This window comes from Sorex fumeus, unplaced genomic scaffold, assembly GCF_029834395.1.
Source record: "Sorex fumeus unplaced genomic scaffold, SorFum_2.1 ptg000128l, whole genome shotgun sequence".
NCBI lineage: Eukaryota > Metazoa > Chordata > Mammalia > Eulipotyphla > Soricidae > Sorex > Sorex fumeus.
This window is the reverse complement of record NW_026606185.1, coordinates 5,022,478-5,041,911: the sequence shown is the minus strand read 5'-3', so window position 1 is coordinate 5,041,911 and position 19,434 is coordinate 5,022,478. Positions and strand designations below refer to the sequence as shown.

Below are 19,434 nucleotides of genomic sequence, written 5' to 3'. Positions count from 1 at the left end.
TATTTTTCACTTGTTGTGTGTAGAGGGCTTCAGTATTCCTGCTGCAACTTGAGACCAGTCAGTGGGTAAACTGGAGATATGGGGGTCAGCCTTTCCTGTTCAGAACATGGAAGGTCATGCATGGCATCCCAGACACCCCCGGTTTATGTCAGGCTTAAAATCCAGGAGGTTAAAAAAGGTATTTTCATGGAGATTCAAAAGACATTGTTGCCTGTGTGTGTTTTCTCCATGCAGGCAGTCCCAACAGAGGTGGTTCTGCCCCAAGCCATGGACAAGAGTGGGTCGGGTAAGAGATTCAGAGATTCTCTCAGGTCTCATCATTACTATGAAGAGGGTCCAGAACTGAGGCCAGCGGTGTCCTCACACCAGAGCTCTGGCTGCTCCCTGCTCTCCCCAGGGCCCTGAGTTCACTACATGAACAGAACTTGTGGGAAGAGGGAGAGCAGTACGAGCCCAGAGAGGCCGTGCAGAGAGAAAGCCCTGTTGCCAGGGCCACAGCTGACCTGTCCTCTCTGTGATGTACTCGATGACATCACTGACCTTTCTTTGTGATGCAACCAGACAGGCTGCCAGCCTCCACACCACGCCCCCATACTCATTACTTGGTTCATTGCGGAAATGCATAGGAAGCAAACATGTTTTGCTGTTTACCAAGAAATTGTGGTTGTAAAACCCCAAAGTGTAGGACACTGAAAAGATTCAGAAAATGGGTGAGGACTCATTGGAGAACTCCCTGGAATTCTTCACGAAGACAGCCGGTAGTTCAGGTCAGCAGGAACTGGCCCGGGCAGCCCCAGCACTGATGCCCATAATCAGTCTTCATAACCTCCCTGAGTGTGATGGCGCAGAAGCTGTGTGTGTGGAAGAGTGTGCACACCTGTGTGTGAATGTGTTTATCTGAGAGAGTAAATTTGAGTGTGTACTTGAGATGGTATGTGTGTATGCATGTGTATTTGTGTATGTATGTGTCTGTATGTGTGTGCAGGTGTGTGTCTGTACGCTTGTATGCATGTGTGTGTGTGTGTGTGTGTGTGTTGTGAGATCATCTTGAGGGCAGCCTGCTATAAGCAGGTGAGTCATCAAATCTAGCCCCCAAGGCAAGGTCACTGCTCACTGAGTTGGTACTAGGAGGTACTCTTTGGCCAAGACTTTTCTAGACTTGATTGTTTCAATCTCATTCCTACGGGAGGTCCGTGTAGATGCAGGTCTACCAGCAGGGAGGAACTCAGAGGGAGGGGGAAGCAGCGCTTTTGGAGCTGAGCCTTTGTGGTTCTCCCTCAGCAGAGCAGGCCACAGGTGAGAAAGAAGCTGTTCTACATATCCTCTGGGTTCAGTTCCTCTGAAGAAAGTCTGGAATCAGCCAGCACCAAGAGGAGCCAAATATCGTCTAAGCAGAAAGTTGAGATTAGCCAAGGAGAGTCAACTCCCCAAACGGCACTGCCTTCAATGCTATGGCCTGAGACATATGGCAGAGAACGAGACTCAGAGCACCAGAAGAAAAAGGGTAAGAACCAAGGGGTGTGTGTATATGCACAAGTAAAAGGGGAATGGGAAAAGGCCCACCTAGAGGTGTCCTAGGGGCTGGTGTGGGAAAGGAGAGTCACAAGCCGGAGAGCCCATTCTGGGAAGGCCTCCACAGGAAACCACTGTGAGGTGGGCCCATGGTCTCCCCTTCCTGCTGGGCTCCATGGAGAATCCATGGAAGCAGCCATCTGGGTGACCTTTTCTCTTATTGATGCTTTGGCTCCAGCTCTGAAAGCAAACTTGGCTCCGTCTCAAAGGACAGAGATGTCAGCGACCTCTCCAGTACCAGCTGTAGGACCACCAGCTGTGGCAACATTGGGCGAGTTCCCAAAGAACCTATCATGGTCACAACTGTCTCTGTCTGAAGACCCTCCCACCAATGTGTATCTTACCTCGGTATATTTTATGATTTCTATTCTTTGCTTTTACTTTATCTGTTATATTTGCAATTAAATAAATTTTGATTGCTTTACTTTGTGAATGCTATTTTATTTTTGTTTTTGTTTATGAGCCTTACTTACCTGGCACTGCTCAATACTTCCTCCTGACTCTCGCTCAGGGATCTTTCCTTTCAGGGCTGATGAGACCACATGGGATGCAGGGGAACAAACCCGGTTTGACTGCATACAAGGCAATCTCCCTGCCTGCCCACTGTGCTCTCTCTCTGGCCTCAGCAAAGGTTTTTCTCAATGAATACAATGAAGCGTTCTGAAAACGCTGTGCAAAATTCACTGAATCCCCTTCTAGTGTGTTTTCTATACCATCTGCTATCCTCAGTTCTTACCTACCCTCTTTCTCAAGGCCCTACAAACCTCCAGCCGTATTTTGTTACTAGTCTCTTTACCTAGTTTCTGTATTTTCTACAACGGGAATACCATTGGTACCTTGGGGTTTCTCCCACTATTTTTAAGATGAACCTATGATTTTGAGGTATGATTTCATGTAAAATACCCATTGAAAGAGAAAACCCATGTGTTTCCATGTGCGATGTTAAATGAAGCTCTTTAGAAAAGAAACACGGTGTGCTGGGTGGAGACTGTTCTAGCATAGCACCAGGTCCAGTAGACGGACACCAGTGGCCCCTCACAGCCCAGATCAAACCTGAGAGGAGGTGACAGCTGGAAGGCTGACCATGTCAAGGCATTTGCCACAGTCCGGAGCCAGAGAATGGGTTCCCCTCTGTGTGTTCGAGCCCTTTGGAAAGACGTGTAGAGGGGCAGAGGCAGGCAGGAAGCACTCAGTAGTGGACCCGCCTTGCAGGAATGGGGCCAGTATTGTCATCCTGAATGCACCCAAGGGTGAGTTTGGTCCAGGGATGTGGGTGGCCATGGTCACCCACATGGGATGTTGGCACCCCACAGTGTGGGATCAGTGGACAGTACCTAAGGTGCACATCACTACAAAGCCTGTGAGCACTGTGACCTGCAGTACCACAGTGCAGGGAAAGAGAAGGGAAATAAACTAAATAGCCAACTGAAATTTAGTGAAGCACCAACATCAGAGGGGCCTTTAGGGGAGGGGGGAACTCACCCAGTCCCCTCCGGGGTCTCGCTGCCTCAGGCAGACACACAGGAGTTCTCTGGGGAGCATCTGTCTCCTCATAGGCAGGCTGGAGTCTGGGGGCCCACCCTGTGATCATGGGAGGGGGAGCAGGCCCTGCAAGATGCCTCTCCAGGAGCCAAGTTGGACAGAGCCATCCCTCCTCTCTCCCTGGCTGACATAGGTGTTACCGGCCCGTGGCCTCTCCGTGGCGTTGAGAGCCAGTTCTTACTCTGTGCAAAGGCCCTGCTCTCCTATGCATCACGGGACCCGAGCACACAGGACTGACCCACCAGCAAAGTCTGGAGCGACCCCAAAGAACTCTGGGTGTCGACTGCTCCCTCTCCTCTCAATAAAATAAAAAGGGGTCTGTGCCCCAATGTTGCTGGCAGGGCTGCAGGGAGAGGTGTGAACAGACTCTCAGTCTCGGGAGCCTTGAGTGTTGGCACCGCAGACGTCTCCAGATGCAGGCGGAGCCCTCTGATGCTCTCCAAGACCCCTGCTCTCGACAGCCCCACCAGCAACTGCCAGCGGTCCACTCTGGCTCCCCTACCTGGGAGACACCTGCAGCAGGTCCTTCCCTCAGAGGCACCCCTGGGGTGTGGCGAGCTGGCTCCTAGGGCTGACCACTGGCCGGGACCACCTCGACACCAGCATCCTCTGGCACAGGGCTGGGTCACCACAAGTGGCCTAAAAAGAATAAGATGGATTTGGTGGCTCTTGAGTGTCTGCACCTGCTCACAAGAAAAAACAGGATGGTTCGGGGTCGGGAGGTCAATGCCACCTCGAGGTGCAGCAGCCGGTCAGCTGGAGACCTTCCCTCGGGACAAGGCCAAGCATCCAGGGGCCAGAGTGCCCTGACTGATGACACAAGTTGTGGCACCCAGAGAAATGGCCGAGGTCAGGGCAAACCCAGACATGCAGAATGGAACAGAGGGAACTGATCCGTGAGCTCAGGGCACCTAGGCCCAACCATGCAGTAAGTCTGAGAGTTGGTCACAGCAGGAGCCCGAGTTTCCTCCTCAGAGGTAGGGATGAGGTGGGTAGAGGGGCACTAGAGAGATGCTTCACAAACTGCAGTGTGGGCTGCTGGGTACTTATCACTGGTCAGCACCCTCAGTGCCATCCTTTACCTCCATTCCCTTCTCTCGTCTGTAGTAACTTCCCATCTGTGTTCCGGCAAGCCTAAAACTCCCATCCAAGCCAAGGAATTCTCAGAAACCCCATGGCTAGGACCAGATCCCCGAGGGCTCTCAGATCTCAAGAGGCGTCTGCCCAGCAGGATCCGCGATGGCTGGGCAGTAGGCAGCGAGGGAGGTGCTGGATGCTCTATCCAGCCTGGCTCCTTCTCCATCCCAGACGCCGGCACCCCGATCCCCCACAGGGCTCAGAGAACCACCAGAGCTCAGCACAAAGAGACTGGCTGGCCCCCCACGTGTGGAGTGGGTTGTAGTGCACAGACCCTCGTGCTATCCTTGTGCCTGTCCAACACCTCAGGGCCGTGTCCTTGGCAAAGTGGATAGAGTGATTGGGATGAAGGAAGTGAAAAGGAGGATCAGAAAGATAGAACTGGGCTTAGGGCACTTTGCCTACATGCAGCCCCCCTCCCCCACCCTGGTTGAGTCCCCAGCACTGTGCAGAGTCCTAGAGCACTACCAAGAGTGACTCCTGACACAGGACCAGGAATTGCCCTCATGTCAGGGTAGGCCCAAATGCTAAACAGTAAAGGCAGAGGAATGTGTGGGAGTTCAGTGTGACACACACCATGTGTTTACTGTCCTCTGAAAGGAGTGTAGGCCCATACATGGACAGAGGGAAGATGGTGAGGACAGAGAGAGGGAGCTATGCTCAAACTCAGGAGAAACTTGCCTCATGCCCTGGTGCCTTGAGCTGGGTCTTCTGACCTCTGGCTGTGCGAAGCAAAGGTCTGTATTTCCATGCCCAGCTGCAGAGCATGGCGGCTATGTCAAGGCCCCTCTTGGGAACACACTGGCTTTCCTTGGCCTCTCCAGACTTTTCCTTGGCCTTTCCTGGGCTGGATGACGTCAGGGATGTTTCCATACTTTGATGTGTCTGCCCTCTGTGTTTCTTTATGTGATCCTGTGAGAGGCCCCCAAGGACTTCTAAAGCTACCTGGCTGGTACCAGGCCGCTGAGGAGAGGCAGTGAGGGGACAGCATCTTCCTCAGGGGTCACAGAGGCAACTCTGCTGTATCTTGTCGGGGAGCAGCTCCTCATCCTGTGGGGGTCCCACCCTTGAGGTTTGGTCTCCCCTCATCATGCAAGAGTGTTGAGATCAGTGCTCACATTCAGGGCTGAATAGCTTCCAGGGCATAGCCCCAGGGCATGTCTGAGACCCACCAGGCCCACACTGGGCCCAGGAGCATGACATGTGGGCTGCACTTCTTCCTGCCTCGGCCCCCTCCCCGTCCAGCCATGTAGAATTAGGGATCTGAGTTTTCCTGGCTTCCCATCAGATCAGATTGAAAATACTAAGGGGAGAGGGGGCAAAAATCTCAATCCAGGGCCCGCAGGAGTTCCCTTGCTTCTCCTGGATTACACGCCCAGTTAACACCCCGGAAAAACAGAAAGCTGCTCATGGCATAGTCCTATACATCTCTCTAGCAGGTGTGTATAAAGGAGGATCCTAAGCCTTCTTAGGTCAGGAGGTGTGACCCTCAGATCTCACTGCTCTTTGACCTTTCGCTCTCCATGCCCTTCCCATCAGTGTGCAGGACTTCCTAGGCATCTGAGAGCCCATGTCAGTGACAGGAGACATGCGTGCAAAGCTGAGAGACTAGTGCACCCTCAATGCCTCCTGTTAACCTCAATGTCATAGCTACCTCATCCTTGAGCTTAGGATGACACTAAACCTGTGACAGAAATTGGAGGATCGAAGCTGCTTCCTCATCCCCCACTTTCAAGCCTACAGGTGGCCTTGCTGGCCATGAGCGAGGAGCATTTCTTTCCCTCCACGCCAGCCCAGGCAGGTACTGAGAGGTGGATGACAAAACTCTCTTTTTTACCAGCCCTCTCTGAGAGGTGAGACTGTCATACAGGTTCACTCAGATCTGGATTGTCTCCTTGGTTTTCATGGAATTGGCAAGTGGAAAAGACATTATACGGCACAAGCATTAGTGGAACCTGGACCCCATGTTGGTCAGCAAAAGAGGTTTAGCGAACCACAAAAAACTGAAGGTGCTGCTGGGAAGACTGGGCTCTGAGTGTTCTGGAAGGTCACAGTGCTGGACTCAGGGAGAAGTTTCCATTGCCCGACTTGCCTGCCCATCTGCATCACTCTGCTCTGGAGACAGTCAGTCTGTGGCTCCATGCCCCAGCTCACCTCCATGGGCACCTCTGGTGCTCATGGCCCCACCTTCCACATGTGCACTAGGCTAGGTGTTTTCCCAGACCTGTTATCTTCCCGTATTTGTAACCTGAAGTAACTTTGCAGCTTGTGTGCACTGTAGACACTAAACAAATGCCTCTCGAACTGTCTTGTGTTAAGGACCAGATTGAGACCTTCCAACGGGACTTGGAATGACATTGTGGAACCCAGTTGTCAATTGCAACAACCCTATAGAGAATGACACTAAGGCCCCTAATTTCTCTTCATTCTCCTGTGAACCATGTACCATCTTACTACTTCCCTTCTCCACTGAAAGGGAGCAAAAGAATCATTTCCTTGCCAGTTCTAGATGAGGAGCCCTGATCTCTTGAATGTGAGTTGGAGGGGTGTGGGTTTGAAACGTGGGCCCAGTGGCCATGTAACTGGCAGAGTGGGAACAATGATGAGACCAGCTTAGTCTGACAACTGCCTGGCCTTCTGCTTCAGAACAGCCAGGGAAAGGAGTTCAGAAGGCAGTGAGGACACCAGGCTCCTGCCCACGGGTCTATCCACCCACGTTCCACACCAGGGGATTTCTTCAGTGACTGAACCAGGTGGAGGACGTTTTCTCTCCAACACACATTCATTGTGAGAGCTGTAACTATGGCTCTATCACCCTGAAACTAAAATCGATGCTGATAGTAGGTTTTGAAAAACAAGAAAGTATTTTCCAGGAAACTCGGAGGGGGGCTCCCCATCCCCCAATCCCCACTCCATTTTCTTTTAGGGTTTTGAATTAAGTTGCTCTATTGAGAAGATTCCAAGTTTCCTGGCTGTTTGCATTGGTGGGTCCTGATTCAGTCTTCACAATATTTGTGCTGAGCCTGACAACATGCCAGTAAAGAAGGATTCTCAACACCTTGTTGTGTGGAGCTGTTTCGGGGGCTATCCTATGTGGCAACAAATTTTGAGCAGCGCGTTTGGGCTCTACCCACTGTACAGGCAGCTGTGATCTTCCAAATTGTCTCCAAGTCTGATAGACACCCTGTGATGGAAGGGGTGGAAAGAGAATCTGTCCTGGGTTTTTCATGTTTCCCTTCCCTCCATGCCTATGGCTGTTCTTCTAGGGCACTGTCTCCCTACTTCCTGGCTGACTGACTGACTTGTCCACCAACGTACTTGCTTCCTGGGGTTTGGCTTGTAGTACCAGGCAAGAGAAGTTCTGTCTCCCATGGGAGGAGGAACCTCCATCTGCCAAGTGCCCTGCTGCTCCCTGTCCTGTTCCACAAACTTCCGGGCAGGATTTTCCTACTCCCCTGCCCTGTGGTGTCTGGTCCTGGCTGGTCCTCTCAGCCGAGCCCTTGGATTCTCCGTCCCTTTATCACTGGGCCTGGCTTCCTTAGAGGCCCACAGAGGTCCCTCAGGATGGCTCGAGCCTACCGTGGTTTGAGGCCAGGACCCTTGTGATACACGTTTCAGATGGAAGCCACATACTGTTCTTAAAGGCCCACAGAATGGCAGGTGGGAACTGGTCCTGACCCTCAGAGAGCTAGGTTTAGGGATGGGAGGAAGCATTGGGAGCTGCTTCCGGGTCAGCCCCTGCCTTTATTTCCATCAGGGACTGAAGCTAAGGGTGAGGGTGGTCTGACCTGATTTCTAGTTTAGACACCGTCACTGTGCAGGGGCCAACCCTACCAATGGCAAAAGAAGCTCTTAAGAGGATAAATCGAATGTCTGTTTCTGGTGCTGAGTCAGAGATGTCACGGTTTTATATCAGCCCTTCCCTAACTCAGCCCTCAGCAACAACTAATTTTAGCAGAACCTTCATGCTTACTAGGAACATTTCATATACTGAGTCAAATGGAGACTTTAGGAATGGTGTTGGAACCATATACAGTGAATGAAGACAAGAGGTGATTTAGAAGAACACTCATAACCCTTATCCTATCACCCCCTGCTTTATCAGTTTGAATCTGAGGAAGGATCCCTTGGTGTAGACAACAGCCTCAGCTTACTGTTAAGTGCTTGAATCACAGGCTGAATCCAGTGATGTGAGGCCAGAGAGACTGGCAGACACATGCTGCTGGACCCTGTGGGTGCTGGGGTGGTGTCAGCATTCCCATTGCTCTCTTCATAGGGGCAGTGCTTTATGGCCTAAGTCCATCAACATCATCATCATCATCATCATCATCATCATCATCATCATCATCACCATTGACTCCCTCAAGCCCCATCTCTGCTCCAGAGGGTCATTCCCCAGCAGAGGACAGCCCCTGCCATGGACAGCCCCACTGTGTCTTTAACAGCTCTAGACCAGGTCTTTGACACCACAGAGTCCTGAGCCCTCTGGTGCGACCCTGTTACCTGCCCTGTCATGGGCCCAGGGTCCGGACCTTCACTGTAACTTAGCATGTCTGGACCCTTGTTTCAGCACCTCAGTAGTTCCTTCCGGTTTGACCCAGCGACAGGGCCTGACACAGACATTACTGGATTCATGTGTTCCTCTTGCAGAAGCCACAGTCCACAGCCCCACAGCCCTGGGGCTCAGTGTCTGCCTCTGCTCTGCAGAAATGGACAGAATCTTTAGTGAGAACCTTGGACAAGTGAGGATCATGGCCACAGAAAGTCTTTAAAGAGGTTTTTGGGGGGACTTCACCCTTACAGCCTTCTGCTACTTAAGCCCTACCAGATGTCTATAATGTCACCAACTACAGGACTTTGAGACAAATGTGACATCCAGATGGGAGATGGACAATCGGCTCATCTTCCCAGAGGGAAGCATTAGCTCGGGATCTGAATCTACTCTTGCAGTGTTTTTTGGCAAATTGGGGCAATAGACACGAACATTCTGGCAACTGATGCATAGGGACTTGGAGGAAAGATGCAGAACACTGAGCTTCCTTGGAAAGACCTCTGTTCAGGACCAGTCCCAGGATGCTTGAGAAATCAGGCTGGCCACTGCCTAGGCCATCAGGCTCTGTGGACAGTCGTGTCTGTGTGGGGTGGCAGCTGTCAGCAGTGGCTGTGCCGGCCTCAGGCAGTCAGGGAGGCCAGTGTCACTGGTGGTGTGTGCAAGCACCACTCTAGCAGTGGGCCAGGCTGCACCTTGCCATCTGGACACAAAACATATGTCACAAGTCGTAGATGATGCCTGGGAAGACACTGACACTTGCTGTAGTCAGAGCTTTCCTCAGGAACCGTCATAGCTCCCAGTCGGCCATGGAACACCAGGTCCACAGGGATGCCAGGAAGCACGTGACAGCAGTTCACCTCATGAAACTGGTGAGGGGGAGACACTTGGCTAGTGAAGCCAGGTCAGCTCCACCCCGCAGGGACTGAGAGATGCCGAGTGTGAAGGATGTGGAAGAGAGATACCATGTAAGGTGACAAGATGCGTGTGAGAAATCCTGTCCAGGGGTCATCTTCCTTGGCGTCACCTCTGTCTCCCACCTTCTCCCCATGTGTCTCCCTAACAGACCGTCCCACTACCATACACCCCCCTTCGGGTCCTGCCCTCTGACTATGTGACCTAAGCCCAGGGGTAGCTTTTCTCCCTTCAGACAGCCCCAGCCGAGACAGCCTGATGTGAGGAGTTTTAGGGAGGGGAGGTGGAGGCAGGGAGAGCACCCAGAGGGCTGGGTGCAAAGAGAAGGCCCAGGTTTGATCTCCAGCTTTCCATAGTTCCCTGAGCAGTGCTGGGGGCCAAAACAAAAGAAAATGAAGCAACCATGCAAGTGGCCAGGGATTAGGACTGATCTGATGGTCTGTGAATGTGGTTTATGCTGGAGCACATTATGGGGAAGTTACTGACTGATTGTAGGAAATGCATCTTAGGACTAAAAGTTGTTGGTGGGAACGAAGGCTTAACCCTTGGTGAGGGGCAAGGAGCAGAGTCCCCCAGAAGGGCCTTGGGGCCAGGTAGGCCAAGATCTTCTTCCTGTTCTCTTTCACAGATGACTTTTCTGTGCCCAGGGTGAGGCCCCTTGTCTCACCTTCCCACCAGGGTTCTTGGGGCTCAGGAGACTGTGTGGGCCTCGAGCTGGCTCAAGACCTGACAGAATTGCACCTTATCCATGGGACCTATGATGACAACTAGGACACATGGCGTCCGACTGCATTTAGAGGAATGCTATGCTACCCACCGGTCACCAATAGAGTCACCAGTCACCAGATATGATGCCTGACACACCCTTCTACTGAAGTCAAGCTGGTCACAGGATCAGCCTCACCACATTCACTGCTTCATTCACTGCAATGGATGTGGTGTCTCTGAGATACACACACGCACACACATACACACCCTGCAGAAGCACATGGTACCATGTGCTGGTCCTGGAGGAGACCTTGGTAATCTCTACTTGGGCAGAAGATTACACTGAGAACAGTCATTTCAGAAAGAAGAGGAGGGAGGAGATACCAGCTGCTCCAGAAGGCTGGGCCGAGCTTTGTGACCACGCTGATTGAGTATGGGTGGGTAAGCACAAGCCAACTCTATCTTCAACCACGTGTGACCCAGATCTCTGTGCCCCTGGGATTTACATGCGCCCCTTTTGTACAGTGTCTGGAAGCCCTGAGAAACTTGGGTGAAAGGCAGAAAGGCACAAACAAGTGTTGGGGAGACCCTAAATTCTTAGGCTGTGGGGTCTGACACCACATGGAGCATAATTGAATGTGGGGGCCATGAAAGATTTTTAAAATAAAATTAATGATTTGTTATTATATGTTTGTCCTGGATCCTTATTTTATATGCTCAGTTATGATCTAATGACTTTTTTGGTGAAAAGAGGGCCTCTTGAATGTAATATGTTTCTAAAGCCCCAGGTCAGGGACAGAGAAAGTCCACAGAGGGCAGGAGGCTTGTCTTGCATGTGACTGACCTGATTTTAATCATTGCCACTGTATGTGGTCCCCTACCCCACCAGGAGTGATCCTTGAGCACCACAGGGGTGATCCCCAAACAAACAAAAAGAAAAGCACTGGGTTAGACTTCAGGGTTCTGGAAGAAATGGCAAATTTTTGGTGCCACACTCTAGGGCCTGGTTTTGCCCACTCATTCACCAGCTATCCTGAGAGTCGACCTCATCTATCACCTGCTCCTGACAGGAGCTGGGAGGCTGTGCTCACCTGCCCAGGGTTCACACAGCTACAAGTCCACAGCTGTGTCCCAAGCCAGGCAGGGGGTATTAGTGGCCTCTCTGCTTTCCAGATTACTCTAACTCTGAGAGAGAGTGTATCAGGGCTTCTCGCCGTCTGCTGAGCATGTGCTAGCAGGACACAGGACCCTTCTCATGAAGCCAGTGCTGCTAGTTTTCAGAACATGAGCTGAGCATGTTGGTGAGGGGAGGAGTGGGACTGGGAGGCAAGTAGGAAAGCAGAGAGAGGGCAGAGGATGAGGAGCTGAAGACAGAGTCCTTATTGCAGGACAGGATCTGAATTCCCACTATGCCTGGCACTACCACATAGACCCCCCAAGCCACCAACACTCAAGTTTCTGGAATGGAGAGCCCAGCAGCAAGGTGAAAACACAGTTCCCAAATAGTGGGCTCTGCATCTGTTGGCAGGGAGGGCTCAGACTTCCATCCCTGGTACTGTAAGTGTGGTTATGTAGAAGGGTCAGCTGTACTTCCTATAAGGGGTCCCAACTCTCCTCAGAGGGGAGGTCCAGTGACTGCAAGAATCAAGATTAATCAGCAAGAAATGTCTTAAGCAAAAAAAAATTTTTTTAAAGCTCAAAGATCATTTTTGCTAAATAAAAACTCATCAAACAGCAGTGAGGTGGTATTAAAATGTCTCTGATTATGTATTTATCAGCATTCATCTGATAACCGAAGCAGCATGAAGCAAGAGTTGCACTTCAGAAAAGGACAGGAAAACAGCTCTTCGGAGCTGCCGGAGGAGGCTCCTCCTCTTCTTCGTAGGATCGCCAGCAGCACTTCCAGAGGCCCAGGGTGATGGCCAGCTCTGAAGCATCTGCTGGATCTTCAAGCTGCTCTGACCCTAGAGCTCTTTCGGAAAGCATCTGAAGCAAATCTGGAGGCCCTTCTTCAAGGTATGGTAAAGGAGCTGTGGCCTGCCCCCAGCCCAGCTTCTGAGGGCCCAGGACTGCATATTGCTGCTGTGTTGGCCACTCAGCCAGACACGTCAAGGAGTACACCCAGAGTACTTCGGCTGGAACAGCACTTGGGAATGACGCTCTGCTTGGGGACATGTCCTGAGCACTTCTGACTCCGCATCTTCAGGGCTGGATCCATCTGTAGCCCCCAGGAAGGTGGAGTCCCAGAAGCAGCATCCATCTCTCTTGCTCAGGATCATTTTCTTCCTGCAGGGGGGGCATGTGGACTGGGGGATGCCAGAGTCCTGCAGGGTCACAGACAGCAGAATGGCTTGTCCTCTAACCTCTGCGTATGGCACTGGACTCTAAATAAATGCCATCCCCACCACCAGCAGTTGGCCGTTGGTGTATTGCTAACTTGATGGCCTTTCCCCAGGTGTAGGCCGAGGGGAGAGTGCACTGTTGTCCACTGGGCAGAGCCCATCCAAAACAACCTCAGGAATCAGGATCTTTGGAGCTTCCCTTTGGAACAGTGAGCAGTGCCCATGTGTCTCGTGCTTACACAGTGCTGGGAAAAGAAAATGAAAGAGCGAACTCAGAAGGAGTCCACCGGGAGGAACCTCCAGGCTTCCTGGTGCCATCTGCAGCACCTCCTAGTGTGTCCCAGCTGGAGGAAGTTTAGAGGTGGTTGTTCTTGGAGAGGTAGGCGATGAGGGCCACGGCCACGCCCACATAGATGCCGGTCCCGATGGTGATGGAGAGCACTGCCAGGAAGAGGGCCCTCCGGGAGCTGGTGCTGGCCTGGTGGAAGTCCCCCTTGGCCACCGCTTTGTTTGTCTGGCAGGGTTGGGAAGAGGAGGTGAGAAGAGAGAGGAAGTCAAGGTGAGAAAGTGGGATCAATTGATAAGAACCTTCCCAGCCCTGGAGGTGACTCATTTTGGAGAGAGGTGAGCCAACTAGGGCTCTGGGCAGCTGTGACGTCAGAGCTCCCAAAGGCTGAGAAAGGGACCAGACCTCAATATCGCCCTCTTTCTCCCCCACTGCAATGCAAAGCCTGACTCCCACTGCTGAGCTCTGGGGCATCTATAAGCCAAAGGATAAATGTTTTACCTCTGGAGTTATCCAGTTTTTTTTTTCCAGAATAATGGTCTATTTCATTATCACCAAGTAAATTATCATGCTTGCTTCTAATGCATGTCCACAGTTTTCTGACTTCATCTACATTATAAGATAGGGGTGTGGGAAGGAAAAGATCATTCTCTTTCCTGGAGAGAAAACACTGGCACAAAATCATTAGAGCTACTTAAGATCTTACCCTTTGATGGGTGGCCATTGGCAGATGTTCCTGCCTCCCTTCCATGCCATCTCTGGAGCTGGTCAAATTTGCTCATCGGTAAACTAATTTGATATAAGCCCCAAATATCTCTTTAATTTTGTTTGTTGGACCACACAGGGTCCAACAAACTCACTCGTTCTGTGTTCAGAAATTATTTCAGGCAGTCTCAGGGTTATCATGTGTTGCCAGGCATCAAACTGGGGTTAGTTTGCCCACAGCAAGGCAAGTGCTTTATCCACTGTGCTATCTCTCCAGACTCTATTCTTATTAACTCAATTGCTTAAGGATAAATTTTCTCAATGATATTTGTGATACTTGTGTCTTAAAATAATGAGAAACGTGTAAGATTCAGTTAGCTATATCTGACATTGTACTTTTGTGTCCAACCTCAGACCCCATCCCTAACCCTTTCTTCACTGTTTCTCTCTCTGTGTGTCTCTGTCTGTCTCTCTCGTTCTCTGTCTGTCTGTCTGTCTGTCTGTCTGTCTCTCTCTCTCTCTCTCTAAGACAGATTAGAAATGAGACCCTGGTGTTTGCCCATTTCCCTTGCATTCAGTAATGCTTGTGGTCCTTTGGTGAGATTTCAGGGGACTCTGTGCTGTATTTCTGTTGTGTGTATGTGTATAGGTAAACTGAGAAGGTTTTTGCTCTCCTGGGAAAATAAGGGGCATGTAAGTATGATGCAGCCCTCCTCCTTTTCACCCGGGAATGTGAATAGGATCCAGAACTCTGAGTATTGGGCAAAGTGTGTTAGGCTTCATCAGTGAATTTCTCCTTTTCCTCCTCCCAGAGAAGCTTACCATGCTCTTTCTAGCATCCATAATTTGGTTCAAGTTTATCTTTAACCTTAATTTTGTGTTTTACCTCTCATTGTCACAGTTCCCCAGGTCAGTCTTGGTTACTTGTAGGCCAAAAACTCTCTGGTAATTCTGGATTTTGTATTTGTAGTGAATTACCTGCTTTGCTATTTCCCCTTATAGCCTTTTTATATTTTACAATAGATCAATGTTCTTTGCTTAAGCACAAAAAGACCGTTAATTCTATGCTCTTGATATTTAATTGACTCCGAAATGTATCTACTCCTGGGCATTGGTCATAATTGCTTGACTCAGGCATCAGTTGCTGTAGTTCCTAACACCTCAAAAGGGAGGTCCCACCATGGGATTGGGATAGACCTGGGGCAAGTGGCGAAGCTATGCTGGCATCGAAATGGGACAGTCTAGAAAGCATAAATGCATGGACTTGATGCAAGCTGTTGTGCATCAAGACAGGACTCCCATGGGGAAGGATAAGATGAACTGGCCTAAAGATTGATGCTGGGATTTACAGTGAATGCCTTACTTGCTTTCAGAGCCCAGAGAACCAAGTGTTGAGATCTTTGTCTCTTACTGTGTTTATCCAAACTACTGCAAGTATTGATAAGAAGTAAATTTAATTGTTTAACACATAGAACTAGAAGGAAAAACAAAAAGCAATGTAGATGTCCTTGGGAGACCAAATGTTTCCTTTAATTAACCTCTTCAAGAAAATTGCTTCTATAAATGAACAATCACACCTATTCCCTTAACTCAAGCCCCCTCAGATGTTCTATAACTGGCAGCTCTGCATTAAATGGGTCATAGACCACCAGGCTGTGGTCTATCTCTCTGCTAGAGAGCCATGGGGGTGGGAAAGCAGCTTGATCATTGAAATCGGAGAGTGCCCATACATTATTTTTGAACACACATTCAAAGAGGACAGATCTCTCCAGAAAAGCAGGGAAGTGGTGGAGACTCTTTGGCATCTCTTAAAACACTATCAGAAGCATTTTGCACCTGGAGTGGTGGAAGGAGGGAGAGATCCTTGCACCTTGGGTTGCTGCTAGCTAGGTGGAAGGCTTCTTGTTACCACACACCCCCCTCCCTGATCCAGAAATCTGTGTTGGGGATGGAGGGATTGAGTGTGATTCAACTCTAGGCATCAGGAAATGAAGTGAGTAGGCGCTCACTTTGCTGATGGGGGGGGGGGGGGGGACAATGCATGATGTTAATGAAGGCTAACTCCAAGCCAGTAGGGGAGATTCTGGTCATAGTAAAGACAGAGTCTGCTTCTGGCCTAATGTTTTTATTCGCTGTTGAGCCCATTTCAAACCATCAGTTTCTCACCAGGTCCCATTGCCATGTGTAAGTTTCAAAATTTTTATATTTTGTTTTTATATTTAATGTTTATTTTTATATTTGATTTTCTATATTTCATAGGTGATAATGGGAACTGGCATCTCAGTCACTTAAACTAAACTACAGTAATACCTCCAGAATGGATGATGGATGATTGTACTTAATCCTCAGATGATAAATTTCCTTCTTCACCTGGCAAAATATGGTGATGGGAACAGGTCTGAGAAATGACTTGGTCCTTCTTGTGGCCTCCTCTTTTGTCTTTAACTTCTGGAAATTGATGGTCAGTTTTTGTGTCTTGTTCTGTAATTTTTTTTTTTTTGGCTTGGTAGAGAACCAGGAGTTCACTAAGGACAACTTTAAATGAAGCAGAGCTAAGGGAATACAAAATGGGAAATGTCCTAGGACAATGGTAATTGTGTCTTAATGAGCTGAGTTTCATTTTATCTAGCAGTGTTCTCACATGCTCTAATTCCTTCCGCATGGATCATGTAACTGCCCTTCTTGAGGTCGTGAACATTAAAATGGGACTTTGCTCTTCTCCCTGTCACTGCACATAATTATTTCAATCCACACAGAACTCTTCTGCAAGAGAGGAGGTGGGGAGATGGAGACGAAGGTAGAATAGCCCCTAAACACTCCTCGATCAGGAGTCCAGGACTCTGCCAAGACCTCTGCATCTTGGCATTGACCATTGGTATCAGAATCTACACATATGAGTGATGCTACATAGAACCTGTGGGCTGGAGCAATAGCACAACAGTAGGGCGTTTGCCTTGCATGCAGCCAACATGGCCGACCCAAGTTCGATTCCTCCGCCCCTCTCGGAGAGCCCGGCAAGCTACCGAGAGTATCTCGCCCACACGGCAGAGCCTGGCAAGCTCCCTGTGACGTATTCGATATGCCAAACACAGTAACAACAAAGTCTCCAATGGAGACGTTACTGGACTCACTCGAGCAAATTGACGAACAACGGGGGGGCCTTTACCTTTTACATAGAACCTGTATTCTTTGGGCCACCTAAAACAGCCTGAGGGAAGGCCACTCATCTTTTGAGTACCTGGCTGGCCTGAGGCCTGGCTCCTTCTAGTGGCAGAAACTCACCCGCATTCTGGGAATGACTAGAAGAGTGAATATGTCAATATTAGTTCTTTTTGTCCTCCTCGGGGTCACTGAGGTGCCTGCCCCTGGCTACTCTGGGAGCCAACAGTTCTTTTTTTTTTCTTTTTGTGTCACACCTGGCAATGCATAGGGGTTACTCCTGGCTCATACACTCAGGAATTACTCCTGGCGGTGCTCAGAGAACCATATGGGGTGCTGGGAATGGAACCCGGGTCGGCCGAGTGCAAGGCAAAAGCCCTACCCGCTGTACTATCACTCCAGCTCCAACAGTTCATTTTCTGCTGCTGTCAACTATCCACCACCTGCACTTCCCAGAAGCTCTGCGAGGCTATGGCACCACAGCCACACTGCACACCAGACACCGTAGGCTAAAGGAAGTTGGCCCACACACACACACACACACACACACACACACACACACACACACACACTTCATTTCAGAGACACGCGTTATTACACCGTGTAATTCAACAGAAGAGCATCCTGACCCATAATAACAAGGGAAATTCTATCGTCTATGTAAAAGATGTCATTTTGACCAATAATTAAGCTTAAGCTTAAGAATGCTGACATTCCCAGAAGTATTAACTTAGCAACAAGTCATCTTTATGATGCTATTTATAAAAAGAAAATGTTGGTACCTACAGATTCCATACCAAAGCTCCAGGCTCTTCCCAAGTTTTCTGGCCCTGCAGGAAAGCAGAGGTACATCCCTGATCAGGGCTCATGTGTTTGTGAAATTCTGGTGCTAAGGACTGTACTTTGAGTAGGGTGGCCGTTTTGTGAAGAGGTGTCTGATCTCACTGAATTCTCCAGAAACCCTGCATCCAGCTGTACCAATGCTTACTAAGAGGGGAAGAAAGGGAGAGATGCAAAGGAATGGAGTCAACTTTATATCTCTTAGAGGGACAGGAGGCCATGGAACTTGAGGGTTGAGTTTTTCTTTTCAATCAGAAGAAGCAGATATCAGTTCTTGAATGTAGCACAAGGGGCATAAATACCCAGATGTCCCACCCCAGGCTGGACTGTGTATCTGTTTAGCATCAATCGCCACAAAGGTTTGGTGGTGCTCAGACCTGGTAAACCCCTGAATGACTCAGTAGCTTTTGATATTTCCTCTATCTGAGCATCCCTGGAGCAGGTAAGTTGGGAGCTCTGAAACTGTGTTTTCACAGCCCCACTCCAACTTATACAAGAGAAACTGTCTTGCCCACTTCCACCTGACATGTTGCTCTGGGGTCTATGCTAGCCTTTGCCAATCTCAGGGTCATTGTAGGAAACTGGGACCTTTGCCACCTCATACTCTATCTGTTACTCTCTGGTTGCCAAAATACTTGCCATTAGAGCCCCTGCTATTAGAGCAGGGAGCAAGCTCTGTCCCCACATGTCCTGCTGACATATCTGGGTGAGGCAGTGAAGGAAGCCAGAACCATAGAGGCAGATGTGGCAGTCTGCAAGTGTTAGACAGTGAGTGGGGTTCATGCCCAGAGCCTCAGAAATCTGTGGTAAGCACTCATAAAACTTTCAGAACAATGCAAAAAGAAATCCTTCTATTCCAGCAGACAAAATATATAAGGCCATGCAAGTTCTCATGTTTACTGAAATAATCAACCTTAGTCCAGCAAACAGGATCTCAAATCAACATTATCTAAAAAGGTAATGGAAATTAAAGCATTGCTAGAAGATAAATTCAAGCAATTCAAACAATATCAGCTTCAGAAAATGAAAGAAGCCAAACACATGGAACCAAGGGAACTAAAGAACATAATAGCAGGTCACAGCTGCAGAATTTGGAAATCTAACAACTGTTATTGTTATTGTAGAATTGAAGGACAAGATACAAGGCTTCAACAGCAATGAAGAGGCAAAAGACAAGACACAAAATAATGGAAGAGAATGGAAGAAATGTAATGGCTAACAGTAATATGAATAATCTCTGAATTATAGGAATACTGGAAGGAGAGAAGAAAGAAAAAGGTAAGGTTATTGATGGGAGAGATTATAACTAAGTCAATAATCTCAGGAAAGAAGTTTCTCTGCAGATTCTAGAGTCCCAAAGAGAACCAAATAAGAGAGACAGAGGAAGATCAACACTAAGATATCATCAACAAAAGAGTAAGAGAGGAAGAAGATGAAGAGAAATAGAAAGAGAATGAAAGAGAGAAGGCAGTAAAAGAGAAAGAGAAAGAGTTAGAGGAAGAGAAATATAGAGTACTTAAAACATTAGAAGAGAAAACCTCATATATTCAGGTAAATTGGGATGAGACCTGCTCCCTGTTGGGAGGGAGACTTGATCACTGCCCTTGTCAACAGACCTCATCAGATGGTCTAAGGGCTAGACACGAATCCCAGCTACACTTCTCCTGACACCTGAACCA

The 19,434-nt window shown here is 49.2% G+C and overlaps 1 protein-coding gene across 2 annotated transcripts in view; it reads right to left on the bottom strand.

Annotated features, from left to right (window-relative positions):
• Positions 1-12,881: 12,881 nt before the first annotated feature.
• SYNDIG1 (synapse differentiation inducing 1) overlaps positions 12,882-19,434 on the bottom strand; it is a 204,967-nt gene continuing 198,414 nt past the window's right edge. For both annotated transcript variants that reach the window (XM_056138169.1, XM_056138170.1), the window contains one exon: positions 12,882-13,279. In XM_056138169.1, the coding sequence (XP_055994144.1) occupies positions 13,121-13,279 (159 nt within the window). In that variant the 3' untranslated portion in view covers positions 12,882-13,120. The remainder of the gene's footprint in view (positions 13,280-19,434) is intronic.